The 13,203-nt window shown below is 39.6% G+C and overlaps 1 protein-coding gene across 4 annotated transcripts in view; it reads right to left on the bottom strand.

Moving 5' to 3' along the window:
- Positions 1-6,670: 6,670 nt before the first annotated feature.
- Positions 6,671-13,203, bottom strand: part of RCOR3 (REST corepressor 3) — a 30,082-nt gene continuing 23,549 nt past the window's right edge. For 3 of the 4 annotated variants that reach the window (XM_072409819.1, XM_072409820.1, XM_072409821.1), the window contains 2 exons: positions 8,985-9,226; positions 6,671-7,255 (listed from right to left, as the gene is read on the bottom strand). In XM_072409819.1, coding sequence (XP_072265920.1) covers positions 6,911-7,255; positions 8,985-9,226 — 587 coding nt within the window. In that variant the 3' untranslated portion in view covers positions 6,671-6,910. Of the gene's footprint in view, positions 7,256-8,538; positions 8,727-8,984; positions 9,227-13,203 lie in introns of all 4 variants that reach the window. The other variant, XR_011920503.1, reaches the window with a different exon arrangement.

The following is a 13,203-nucleotide window of genomic DNA, read 5'->3' as shown; positions in this document are numbered from 1 at the left end:
TGCTGATCCGTTCTCTGCCACCCCTATGCATTGTCTATGGGGCATTCACCCCTATGCATTGTCTATGGGGCATTCACCCCTATGCATTGTCCATGAGGCATTCACCCCTATGCATTGTCTATGGGGCAGAGAAGCTACATGCAGCGTCCCTCCAGTGGCAGCAGTTCCCTGGCATGAGGAAGCTGTAACCGCAACCCCAAATCAAGTCTGAACTTCGCCTTCCCAGCTAGGCGACTCGGAGCGTTCGTTTTGCACGGGTTGCAATGTGGTTGATAAATCCCTGCACTGATGAATGAAAACAAGAAGCTGCCCTGAAACTGGAACACCTCTGTGTAGTCGGTTTCATTGGGCCTAATTTATTAAAGCTCTCCAAGGCTGGGAAGGATACACTTTAATTGGTGAAGCTGGGTGGTCCATCAAATCATTTAGCAATAAGTTTTTAATCCTGGAACAGATCCACTCCAGGTCTGCTGGATCACCCAGCTTCACTGGTGAAAATGTATCCTCTGCAGCATTGGCGAGCGTTAATAAATCAGGGCCATTGACTTCATACGATCAAACACTGGGCTTTTTTTAATGGATGTCTTGAATATGTTTCTGATCATGGTGATAATAGATATTAATGTTTCTGATGGACTACAAGTATTTGATGTTTTATCAGCTGGGTATTCCATTGGTATTCTGATCAGTTTCACCATTATATCTTTATATTAGTGGTTTCAATTTCAATATGATCCATTTTCAATCAACATTTAGCAACATTTAACATAATAGCAGGAACATCCAGGAACAGGAGGCGTCAAACCAAAGATTGCTGGGAACTGTCAGCAACATGTCACTGGTAAAATCATAAATAAGAAGCCAGCAAGGCATTCCATAGGTAACGGAAATTTCTTTTGGGTAGACTGACAATTTATTACCAAAAAAAGAAGACAAGTTCATGGAGAATCTAATTCAGAATATTTAACAAACAATAAATAATTTATTTAAAAAAAGGTTTACTTTTACAGAAAGGGAGACAGAAATTATAGGTTTTACACATAATTCTGAGTAAACCAGAAACACCGTTGACAATTTTATCGGTTTATACTGGACATTCACATACAGAAGACACAAAACATCATCATAATTACACCAAGACAAATACAGCAAATAAATAAACATAACGAATCTAACATGATCGTTTCTGTCACCTAGGTTATAGGTATATCCTACAAATGATATTCCATGTGCACTTCAACAAAAACGCCATTGATCGCAAAATTTACGATGAACCATAAGGGGAGGCAAATTCAACCAAAAAGTTTATGGACTTAACACCCATGATTGTGGAATTGAGGCTTATTCGGTATGACAGTGCAAAGGACAGTAATGAGGGAGAACCCAACTCCATAATAGCAAGTGGTGTGAAAGAGAAGACAGATGGTTTTTGACAAAATAAAATTGGTTTGGTCGTTCTGGGTTTGAAGGATTTTGGATCCTTATAACCTAACGCCAACAGAAAACTCCTAACCCTAATGCCTAACATGACGCTTTGGAAGACGTTCTGAAACAAGTAGTTCCTGTAACAGAATAAGGTGACTACTTACCTCCCTTGCTGCCTATGCCATGAGTGCTGCAGTGTAAACAGATCCTTCCCTAAAGTTTCTATTGAATTTTCTCTGTCCACTACAATGCCCAATGGTTCTTACAACTAACCTCTAGAACACACAAGGTTAGTGGACGGAATCATTAGGAGCTTGGAAATTGGCATTGCTGGAAGTGTCAGATTCAGAAGACACTTCAGAGGCAGATCAACATTTATTTTGATTAATGGTCTTAACAAATATCAATGCAATGTGATGTTATAGGCTAATCCAATGTTTCCCACTGAGGGTTCCTCCAGAGGTTGCTGGCGGTTCCTTGCAATGAGCAATCTGCACCTCTCAGGTGAGTTTAGATCTTTTTGGCTATCTGTAAGGGTGATATTTTCCCCAATGGTCAGCAATGTAAGAGGAATTCTTCCTACTGACTAATATACTATGAGCTCTGGGTATAATAATTATAGCAGGGGTTCCCTGAAGACCTGAACATTATTTCAAGGGTCCCCCATGTTAATAAGGTTGAGTAAGGTTGCTCAAATCATTTGAAAATGCTGCATAATTCCTGGCTGGTATAACAGTAATTTTTTTTTTTTTTGCATCCTTTGGGGCTGTTAAGACATCAGGGGTGACAATGTTGTTCCTTCATGGATACAGTACAATGATTGAATGTGGTCACATTATCACAGGAAGTGTATTACTAGCAGGATTACCAGGTGAAAATAAAGGAAAAATAGACTGAAAAACAGAGCACTGATCAGAATGAAGTCAGAACTCCTTACCTGCACACCGGGAATAAGTACCTGGATAGAACGTCACTGCACACGCAGGGAAAAAAAAGTAGCAGCAAAGGAGGGCAAGCATATCACATCACAGGTAAAAGCTATTTTGATAAGTATAGCAAAAGCCCCCAGGGATCAAAAAGGCTATGGGCCTTGGGGGGGAAGACAAATTGCACAGTTACTCTGTGGTTAGCACTCTGACCTTTGCAGCGCAAAGGTTTGCAGGGACAGGTAACGACGATGGACTTTGTACAACACTGCGTAATATGTCAGCGCTATATAAATACTGTTTATTAATAATAATTCTTTATACACAAATTATCCCATTTTTTAGTATACAGACTGTTACTGTTCCCCCATGTGACAATCAGCTGAAAGGATCACCACCTTGCATTTGTTAAAAAATGATTGCTGGATCACCCAGGTTCACTGACGAAAGTGTATCTTCTCCAGTTTTGGAAAGCTTTAATAAATCAGTCCCAATAAAAGTGGAGAATGCAAAAGGGTACAATGGAGATTGGTGGTATTTGCTTCAAATATCTTCTTCATGGAACTCCAGTAAGCCAGGAATCCATTTAAGCAGACTTATTGTTTTCTGGTTTTGCAGGGCCCCAGCATTTTATGTCTTGATCTTGCTTGTACATGCTCCTGTACAAGGATCCCACTTTTGTCTGCTGCCTTGGGGGGAATGGTGGACACAACATACAAGGTACAAAGTAGGAGAACACTTCACATATGATTCTCAAGGATGCTGTGTGGGAGAAGGCTTGATTGTCATAAATGCTGACATGGAAGCAATTGTCACTCTTAACTCCTCCTCGATAAAGCGCTGATGTCTCTCCTGCACATGTTGCCAGGTTAGACCCCAAGTCCACCTGATCCTCCAAGTTTAATAAACAGCTCCACTGGCCAATCAGGAGATATAGCCATAGGCTATTTAGCTGGGTTTATGAAATGGGCCTGGTTTATTAAAGCTCTCCAAGGCTGGAGAGGATATACTTTTATCAGTGAAGCTGGGTGATCCAGGAACCCTACAATTGGCTAATTGTTTCCCAGTCCAGCTCTTGTGTTAATCCTTTGTTGTCCTGTCTGTTGTTCCTCAGCCTGTCCCCTTAAGCTGTTCCAATGTCTTTCCGTGTCTTCCTGTGCTCTCCTGTCTTCAATGACCCATGTCACTGGTGTCTTATTACTGGTATATGACCCTTGGCTTTGTTTCGGACCTTGCTTGTTTGCTGCCTGCCTCAACCCTAGCCTTCTTTGACTATTCTCTTGCCCACTGACTCGGTACTGCTCATTGTTCTGCCCACCCCACTGTGCCCAAGGACCGCAATATTGTCAACAGTCTTCAATATAACATCCTCACCTCTAGAGGCTCTGGAGAAAACCAGGCTGATGCTTGTATTCTAACCATCATTGAGCAAGCCATAGCGCCCCCTACTGGCTCTGTCTCTTCAAGCGTGACAGCGATCACTGTGCAGGCATTTTTACCAGGAAGTTCAACTTAGGTAATGACACATAGCCACCATTGGAGTCAATGCATGTGAAGTTGATGTTACTTCTAATTGTCTGGAAGAGATCAATTGCACAGAGATGTAGAGAGAAGAAAAGCATAACAATAATGAGAAAACAAGTAACAAAAATCATGACTTTTGCTAATGATAGCTACAAGGTCTTACAAAACGAAATGTCACCCAGGACGGGGGATTACCTCGACTTTAATATTTTAGTACATTTAATTAGCAGGAACATCCAGGAACAGGAGGCGTCAAACCAAAGATTGCTGGGAACTGACAGCAACATGTCACTGGTAAAATCATAAATAAGAAGCCAGCAAGGCATTCCATAGGTAACGGAAATTTCTTTTGGGTAGACTGACAATTTATTACAGCACCGTTCATGCATCGTGCAGTCCCTTGTCGTTGGAAAGGATCGTGAAAGATCCTTTCCAACGACAAAAATTGGAAGTGTGTACGCAGCTTTAAACCTAATCCAGACACTAGGTTTGCATTGCCCACAATGATTGTTCAAGATCTCTATGGGAAAAAATCTTGCATTAGTACAGCTGTTCTATCATGTCACTTACCAATCTACAGTGCAGACAGACCGCTAACAAGTGCTTTTGGAGTGAACACAGAGGGGAGCCTTATGTCTCTACAGGGTTCGTTCAGTTCCTACTGTCTCAGTCACATTCACTATTTCCAACCATTTTTAATATTGTTGCAAATACCCAGCACCCAAGACAGAATTACTATTCTACCATTAGTACTACTAACAAACACACAAAAAAAAAACTGTAAGTGCAAAATACAACATGAAACCTAACTTGAGGCCAATCAGAAGTGATAGAAGAAGTATTTAAATCTACATCACAGTGGAAAATCCGGAGCAGAAATTTCAGTGCAGAAAAGTGTGGAATCTTCTACTGTGTTTGCTGCATTACAACATCCCATAAATAATATAAGTGCTGTGAGCAGCAACTATCTTACTGAATAAGCCCAATTATGCGTGCAATGAAGGAAGGAAAAATTATACAGAATACTAAATATATACATATTTATCTTATGTAAGACACTGATCAAGTGAAATACTGATGACACAAAATGACAAGGACACAGACGTGATAATTACACTTCACCGTTATGTTAAAAATAAGATAAGTAGAACAAATAGAGAATAATAATATTTACTAAAGTGGACCCATGAATAACAGAGAGAAGACAATTTTCCAATCAGTTTATAAAAAGCACAAACTGGCAATTTGATGTGAAGAGGGGAGGGGAGGTATTTTCTACTTCAATAAAAAGCAAAAAAAAAACTTGTTATAAATAAAAATAAAGTGCAGCAACTCACAGCAGCCAGCCATAAATCATCAAGGATTAGAGTGAAGAATTTAAGACTCACTGGTTAGTATGAATGTTAAATTAAAATTTACTCCACCAAATGTATTCTTAAAGAACAGGAAAGATAAATAGATGTGTTGACCAAAGCAGTTGTTTAGATGACATAAACAGGCTTTAATCAAATTAGTTATGTGCGAATTAAGACCACAGTGTAAAGCTACATATGCTCGTTTCAATGTGCTCCCCAGACCCTTTTAGCTGGGCGCACCACCCGGCTGTATTTGGGTGGTTACTGAAAAGTTGGGTCACAATACAGGGGCAACCATCCGCCTACAGCTTCTTCCCACCCAGCTTAAAAAAAGGGAACACAGACACTAGATTATTATGAATGGTCGTTATAGTTTAGCATTTGTACAGCATTCCCCTGACATGGTTTACCAATCTGTCCTCACAGGTCAATAAACGACTGAGGAGTGACAACCGCTGTATTATCATAACGAGGAGAGAAAAAGAGGCGCCACAAGGTCATCCTCCCCTCTCCATAGAACAGAACATACCTGTGTGGTAAAAACAGAGATCAGCTGCTAGGGGCAGAATGTCTTCTTTCCACTATTGAGCCTCGAAGTGTAGATTTCACTTGAATGATAGATAAGGCTACTTGTGGTGTGTGGGAATGGACAGGGGCCTGGGATAGCTAACCAATGCTATCAATTCAATATCAATATTACCACCAATGTGCAAAATTACTTTCCTTGCGCCTTTGGATCTCATAGTGAATGGAGGCCATGCTCTATGAGTCCTGGCTGAAAAGTAACTTAATGCAACAAGTAAAATGAATTATTAACCTTTTAAATTTATCCCTGGAAATACTGCATCAGTTCCTGACTCAGATAGGCCCTAAATTTTCTTTTCATCAGAGATTTAGGAAATAAATCGGAGCCAGATGCTGTCTATGTGTAAATCTGCACAGCATTGTAGGTCAGTGTCACATAATCCGATGTAGTCTCTTTTTCTGGAGTGGAGCCTCCAATGGGCAGTGTGACAATACTTGGCTTGCACCTTTGCTTGCCTCAGGATCTAGTTCTCCCAACTAAAATTAGGGCAATGTTAAAAAGTAATGTGGCTTAGTGGAAAACAGTTTCGGCTGGCTGAAAAACCGAAGCCCATAGGCAGTTAGATATTTGTATAGCTTGGACTGAACTGGTATTATTACTTGTGGGAGACAGGTTCACTTTAAAACCGGGTTACGACATTATGGTCATCTATGCTCTGTGTGCACAGTTCACGTCAACACTGGTTACCACTATCAGATATGTTTTTAAACCTTTACATTTCACGTCACTTAACCATTTACAATAGAAGTTCATTTGGGAATTATTGCATAATATCGTCAGCCAATAAGTGCACAAATACTCAACACATAATAACAAGTAACGGATGAATCTAGGAAAAAGAAAAAAAAACACACTTTGGTGTACAAGAGGTTTACGTCTGACTCTATGTATATAAAAAAGGCTACATTACATTCTGTATCAGTTTAGTGTATGGTACAAAAATCTTTAACATTTGAAAGGTCATGGATCTTTGTTAGAAGTGGTAGAAGAATTTGTCAAACTTTGGACAGGGGCTCCAAAACTGACTCTTCACTCTCAAAAATAGCTTATTGAAAAGTTCACCTTCTTTAACCGGAGACCTTAACTGCATATAATCAATGCAATGTCTGCTGTGGTTCGGTCTGAATCCCGATAAGGGAAGGCGGCTGCTGACCGGAGCTTGTGGTCACGAGTGGCCTTGGGTTCAGACGAGGGGGCAAGGAGCTAGCAGGCCGAATTAGAGGAGGAGGTGGCTGGTTAAGGGTGGGCCTTGGCTGAACAAAGCGAGCCTGCTGTTGTAGAGGAGGAGGCTGCCGATGTAGGGCTGGGGCAGCTGGAAGCGTGGGCCGAAGAAGAGGTGGAGGCTGGTTCAAGGCTGATGCTGAAGCTGCAGGTGCTGGGGCAGAGGACTGTTCTGGAGGTGTCTGGCTGGCTGGAGGGGCCGTCTGGCTGTTCTGTACCTAAGACGAAACAAGATGAAAAAAAAAAACTTTTTAAGTTAAACTCTCTAATAAATGGCTCATTTTAAAATCCTTTTCATAAAACATCTAGGGGGTGCAGAGAAGATGATTTCAGGTAACCAACTCTAACTTTAGAAGATAAGACACTGAAAAACTAAAAAATACCCTTTTTCCTAAATCTCCCATTACCCCCACCCCTTTTAAGAGTAAATGATGTAGCCATAATCCTTACAGTTGGGTTATTGGGCTTTCGCTCAAAAATTGTCGTTAGACAATGTCATGTTAATGACATATGACTATGACATTGAGAGACAGTTAGTGACATAATTATGGACTTTGTAAAGCGCTGCATAATATGTTGGAGCTATATAAGTACTGGCTAAAAACACCTATAATAATAATCCTTCTTTCGCCTTACACCGACTTATACCAACCCACCCACTGAGATCCAGGTACCAAGTCTGTCAATTGTTTTACATCCTGTGCTGGTTTGCTGCCTATGCATTGCAGTCCCATTCACTTTTATAGGCCTGTTTTACAATCAGGGTAGATGAGGATAATCTCCCATAGCAGTGAATAAGGGCTGAAATGCGGTCAGTGCCTTAAGTGGGGGGAGGATTAGGACTTCTTTCTTTAAAGTGTACATACCCTTTAAAGTGAAAGAACAACTCATTGTATACATTATATCTTATAAAATGCAAAACTGGGCAGCATGGTGGCTCAGGGGTTAGCACTCTCGCCTGAAGCTCTAGGACTCAGGTTCCAATCTCGGCCAGAACATTATCTGCATGGAGTTTGCAGGTTCTCCGTGTTTGTGTGGGTTTCCTCCAGGTACTCCCAAAAACATGCAGCTAGGTTAATTGGCTTTCCCCCAAAATTGACCTTCAACTGTATTAAAGACATATTACTATGGTAGGGGCATTACATTGTGAGCCTTTTTGAGGGACAGCTAGTGACATGACTATGGACAGCGCTGTGTATTATGTTGGCACAACATAACTATTGTATTATAATAATAATAAAAACTGCACTCAATACTTCCCCGGGCTATGGTGGGACACTTCAAGCTTTTGTAGCTGGAGAAATCTAAGTAACCCATCTGCTGCCATCCAGATTTGATGCACACAGAGGGTTTAAAAGCCGTATTAAATAGCAGTCAAGTTATGGAAATTACCATTCCTGCAACAACTGAGCAAAAACGAACTTGCATCTAAACCAGATTCCCATTTTAGGGCTGCTTATGTCACTTTCTCACTTTTTATCAATGCTGGCTTTGCACTTACTTTGTTTTTCCTAAACTCTAAAGGTTTTACATTGAGTTCCCCTTGAGGCCTTGAAAAGGACACGCCAATAGTCCTGCTGCATCCTTATGGTACTACATATGACAGACCACTATAGAGAGACAGGTTTTTCAGTGTCTTAGTGCTCTGGCTGTTCCAGAAGCGGCTTATATCATCCTCCCAGAATCCCTCTAAGTGTGGGAAGAAAAATCGGTTTACAAACTATAAACAGAAACCATGTTTGCAATGTACAGTTTTTATCTAAAAAACAATAACTTCTAAATAAATAAAAAAAAATACTAATTTATAAATAATAAAACATTCAAGTGTAGACAATTACAGATTAGCATTTTACACTGCTAAATACTACCTAAAGATTGTTTATCAATAACTAAAAAAAAAAAGAAAAAAAAAAACGACAGGTCTGAGCTGCGGGAACACAAACACACCTCATCCTCTTCATCAGTGCTTTTTCCTGATGGCACATGAGAAGTGTTTTTTGTGTCATCCCCTAAAGCAGAGGCATCGCCATTAGAGGCCTGGGTTCCTTGTTCTGCTTCCCATTCCTGCAATACCTCCTCTAAGTTAAACCGACGCCTGTAGTTTACAAAGAAGTTCTTCACTTGACCAACTGTCTTGTTGCCAATTACATCTGCAATAGCTTGAAAATCTTTACCATATTTGCGGACACCTGGAAGGCAAAGTACAACATTCACCAAAGACGGCAGGCTCATTCGAGTGCTTTGTATGTCAACAATTTGTGCATGGTTGAAATTTTGGATTCTACATGGGGCAATATAATAGGGATCATTTTGGTATATTCCTTCTAGGACACTTTTTGCCTTTACAAAATAGAATAATATACACGGGCTAATACATTTCGGGCATTGTGCCTGATTTAATAAAGCTCTCCAAAGATGGAGAGGATACACTTTCATCATTGAACTTCTGCAAATCTGGAATGGATGATTCAAAACATTTGCTAGCAAATGACTTTGCAGAAATCCATTCCAGGTTTGCTGGATCACTCAGCTTCACTGATGAAAGTGTATCTTCTCCAGCTATAGGAAGCTTTAATAATGCAGGCCCATTATATGGTGTGACTTTGTCACTGGGAAAATATTTGTAGCAAGGCCACCACCTGCCATAAATAAAAGGTTTAATACTTCTCTGTCCTGCCACATATTCCTGAGATCTTCCATCTCTTGTAGAGCATTGCCCTATTTTTTACTGACAGATGGATGCTTGGTCCCCTGCTGTGGCTCCTTCTGCTTGCCCCTATGGAATACATTTGTGCTGTTTGGGTAAGCAGAAGGAACCACAGTTCACATGGTTGGAGATGTCGATATCCAACACTACTGGAAGTGTGAGATGTGAAGATTTTATAGGCAGCCCAGTCTTTTAAACAGATCAGAAGAACAGGGGGCAAGACGGGCGACTTCCATGGCAGAAGGTGCTTTGTTATATTATTTTTAACCCAGCAACATATTTGCATTAAAGGGTCGGTGAATTCAAAACCATAACTTCATCCCCTGGGCTCTGGCTAGGTAAGATTAATGAGTTAATGTTAATGGAGGACTTAACAGCCAGTGTTCATGGTTGAAGTGAGAAATTTACTCAGATATGGTCTTCCTGGATTTTTTTCCAGGATTCCCCAGATTATAGAAGGCTAATGGATATCCCTGACTCTCAAGAGAGCCATGGTAGAGGAGATATTAGAGGTTCGGAGGCTTTATTCTGTCATGTATTTTATGACCCAGAGGTTATCAAAGATATATTGTGTATGTTTGCAATTTTAAACTGTACTAAAATGTAAAGGATTTTTTACCTAAAGCAAGGCATGCTGTTTTGCTCAACATTTGTTGACAATGACTTTGCACATAAGGCCACCTTTCATGTTTATTTGTGCTTTCTATTGTGTACTTATTAATGTAAGATTGAATTTTCCTGTAACTTATTTTGTTTTCCATAAATTTTCAAAAAGTTTTAATAGAAATAAAATGTAAAAAAAACATAACAAAGTTTTAGATGATGGTGGGTTGGATTACTTTAATCACCTGGATACTCTGAGCTTCATAGCTGCAAGTAGTTCTTACTGTCTATGACGGAGATAGCGCCAGAATCCGACACTCCAACATGCATATGATGAAGGGCATTAACAATCTAATGCTACCAATAAATCTACTTTCAGCTGCAGAAATATCATTTATGTTATATTTTTTTACTTTATTATGGTCGGGCCCCTTTTTAAGAAATGTAGAATGTTTAAAGAAAACCTGTCATAGGAGAACCATGTAACAAGAAGTTGTGAATAGAAACAACAAACCAATCATTGCATCACATTGAGGTTTTGTGAGATGTAGCGGCTTCAATTGGTTGTTTTTTTCTGTTTTTCTACATTATTGACTAATAACAGTCAGCACTCTTAAACTATCTGCTATTACATTTTCTGATTCCAGATGTAGAGAAAATATTGGAACTTGTGACTTAAGAAAAACATGTCAGGCTGATCTTTCTTTCCCCAAAAATGCCAGTAACTTGAATGACCCCTTGTTTCAATACTCTCAGTTACTCACCCATAACATTTCCTGTGTATGCACAGGAAATCTAATTTTCCTGTTCTAAGTCAATGACCCAAAGTGTAACCAATCATTTTTATTGAATTTAATATTTAGTAGTAAAGCCCATGTATACTTTTTGAGACAAGGGGACCATCAGGGGATGGCCTTGCTGTCCAATACAATCAGAGCTACTAATCACTAATTTTAACCAGCTACTAAACTCCGTAAAATGCTTCTCTGCAGGTAGAAAGACTGCAAAACACATTCTAATCAAATTCACAGCAGGCTGGTACTTGAGAGGACACGAAGTTATTAGGTAGTGTATATTGCTTTATTCCAACAAGCAGAAGAACAAAAGTGGTAAACTGTAAATTGACCTTAGTCTTCCTGACCTTGTTTGAACTTATCAGGCCTATTTATGCCACAAAGTTCTGCACTGTGCTGAAGTAGGACACATTTTGTTAAACAGCCCTTTAAAATGAATGGGCTGCAATGCATTACAACACATACATACAGTACATGGGACAGGCTGCATGTTTGTACAACACAGGACATGGTGTGCTGTATTATTCTCATAATCGCATCACACGCATGGCTCCAAGACTTTTCTAGAGCTGCCCCGACTCCCTGGAATGGTCTTCCTCGTTCTATTTGGCTTGCTACTATTTTCTGCTCATTTAAAAGAGCTATAAACCCATTTTTTCAAAGTTGCCTACCTGTCCTCTTCTGTCTCCTAAACCCTCACTACTCACCCACCATTCCATATCTCCCCTCCTGTTGTGTGATACTTCCCCCACCTCTAAGATTGTAAGCTCTTCTGGGCAGGGTCCTCTCCTGCATTGGATTAATAAATGGGCTCATATTCTATCATATTCTATCATCACCCTATCCTTCTCTCAAAGCTTGCTACCAATGCTTCTGGTATTCTGCAAAGGTGCCAAAGTACAAAGGTAGTAGGAGGACGGCACCATGCATAAGGTGTATGTGAGCCCTAAAAATAAATATCTTTTATTTGTCACCTTTTCATCTGATAAATACACCTTTGTAAATGTTTTAATATATCTCTTAGATTGTAAGCTCTTTATCACTGTCTGCTCCTGTATCACTGTCTGTATCTGTCTGTCATTTGTAGCCCCTATTTTATGTACAGCACCGTGTAATATGTTGGCGGTATATTAATCCTGTTTAATAACAATAATAATAATAATAATTCTGTGCTGCAGCACACATTTTAATGGTGCCTTTGAGTGCCATTCACTGTGAAAATGCTTGTGCACCCATCGACTAATGTATTTCTGAGTGTAGTTTCCTGTTAATAGACAGAATTGCTCCCCAGCTACTTCCTGTGACCACATTTATATGTAAGGCTTCTGCTGTAGTGCAGGGATGCTGGGAAATGTAATCTGGTAGCTACCGTTCATCTTACTTTGGGTGTCACATGGTCAAATCTCTAATCTGACCAGTGGCTAAATCCCAAGATGAGAGAAAATAAGCTACAGTGCAGAATGCATGCACATTTGGCCCATGAAACAGATATGTTCTCCACCGTTGTATATACACACATCTATTTTTTAACGTGGGTCCATAAGACTGGAGAAGATAGACTATCATGGGAGAACCTGATCCGGCAAACCTTGAATGGATCTGGTCCAGGATTGAAAACATTTGCCAACTAATAGGAAATTATTTTTAAGAAATCGATTCTAGGTTTGCTGGATCACCCAGTCTATCTTCTCCAGTCTTAGAGAGCTTTAATAAATCAGGCCCAATGTTTGCATACACTGATTGATTTTAACCCACCTAGCTGTAATCCTGAGTCACACTAAATAGCTGTATTGAGTCAAATACAAAGAAATCTTCATATAATATATAAATATATAATTTTAATTATATATATAATAATACATGCTACTGTACAGTTATATTACATGTTTCACTATTTTTTTAACAGATTTTCGTGTTTTTTATTTAAAGTTTATTATTAAATGTAATAAATATTGGACATATTTTGGTGACATGCCTAAAAATTATAGGCCTACAATGCAAAATGAATTTCCATGCAAACAAATGTAATGCTTTTTACGTGGAAATACAGAGAAAATTAGAA

Source organism: Pyxicephalus adspersus, chromosome 4 (genome assembly GCF_032062135.1).
Source record: "Pyxicephalus adspersus chromosome 4, UCB_Pads_2.0, whole genome shotgun sequence".
In the NCBI taxonomy this organism is placed as follows: Eukaryota; Metazoa; Chordata; class Amphibia; order Anura; family Pyxicephalidae; genus Pyxicephalus; species Pyxicephalus adspersus.
The sequence above is the reverse complement of the archived record's forward strand: the minus strand, read 5'-3'. Positions and strand labels throughout refer to the sequence as shown.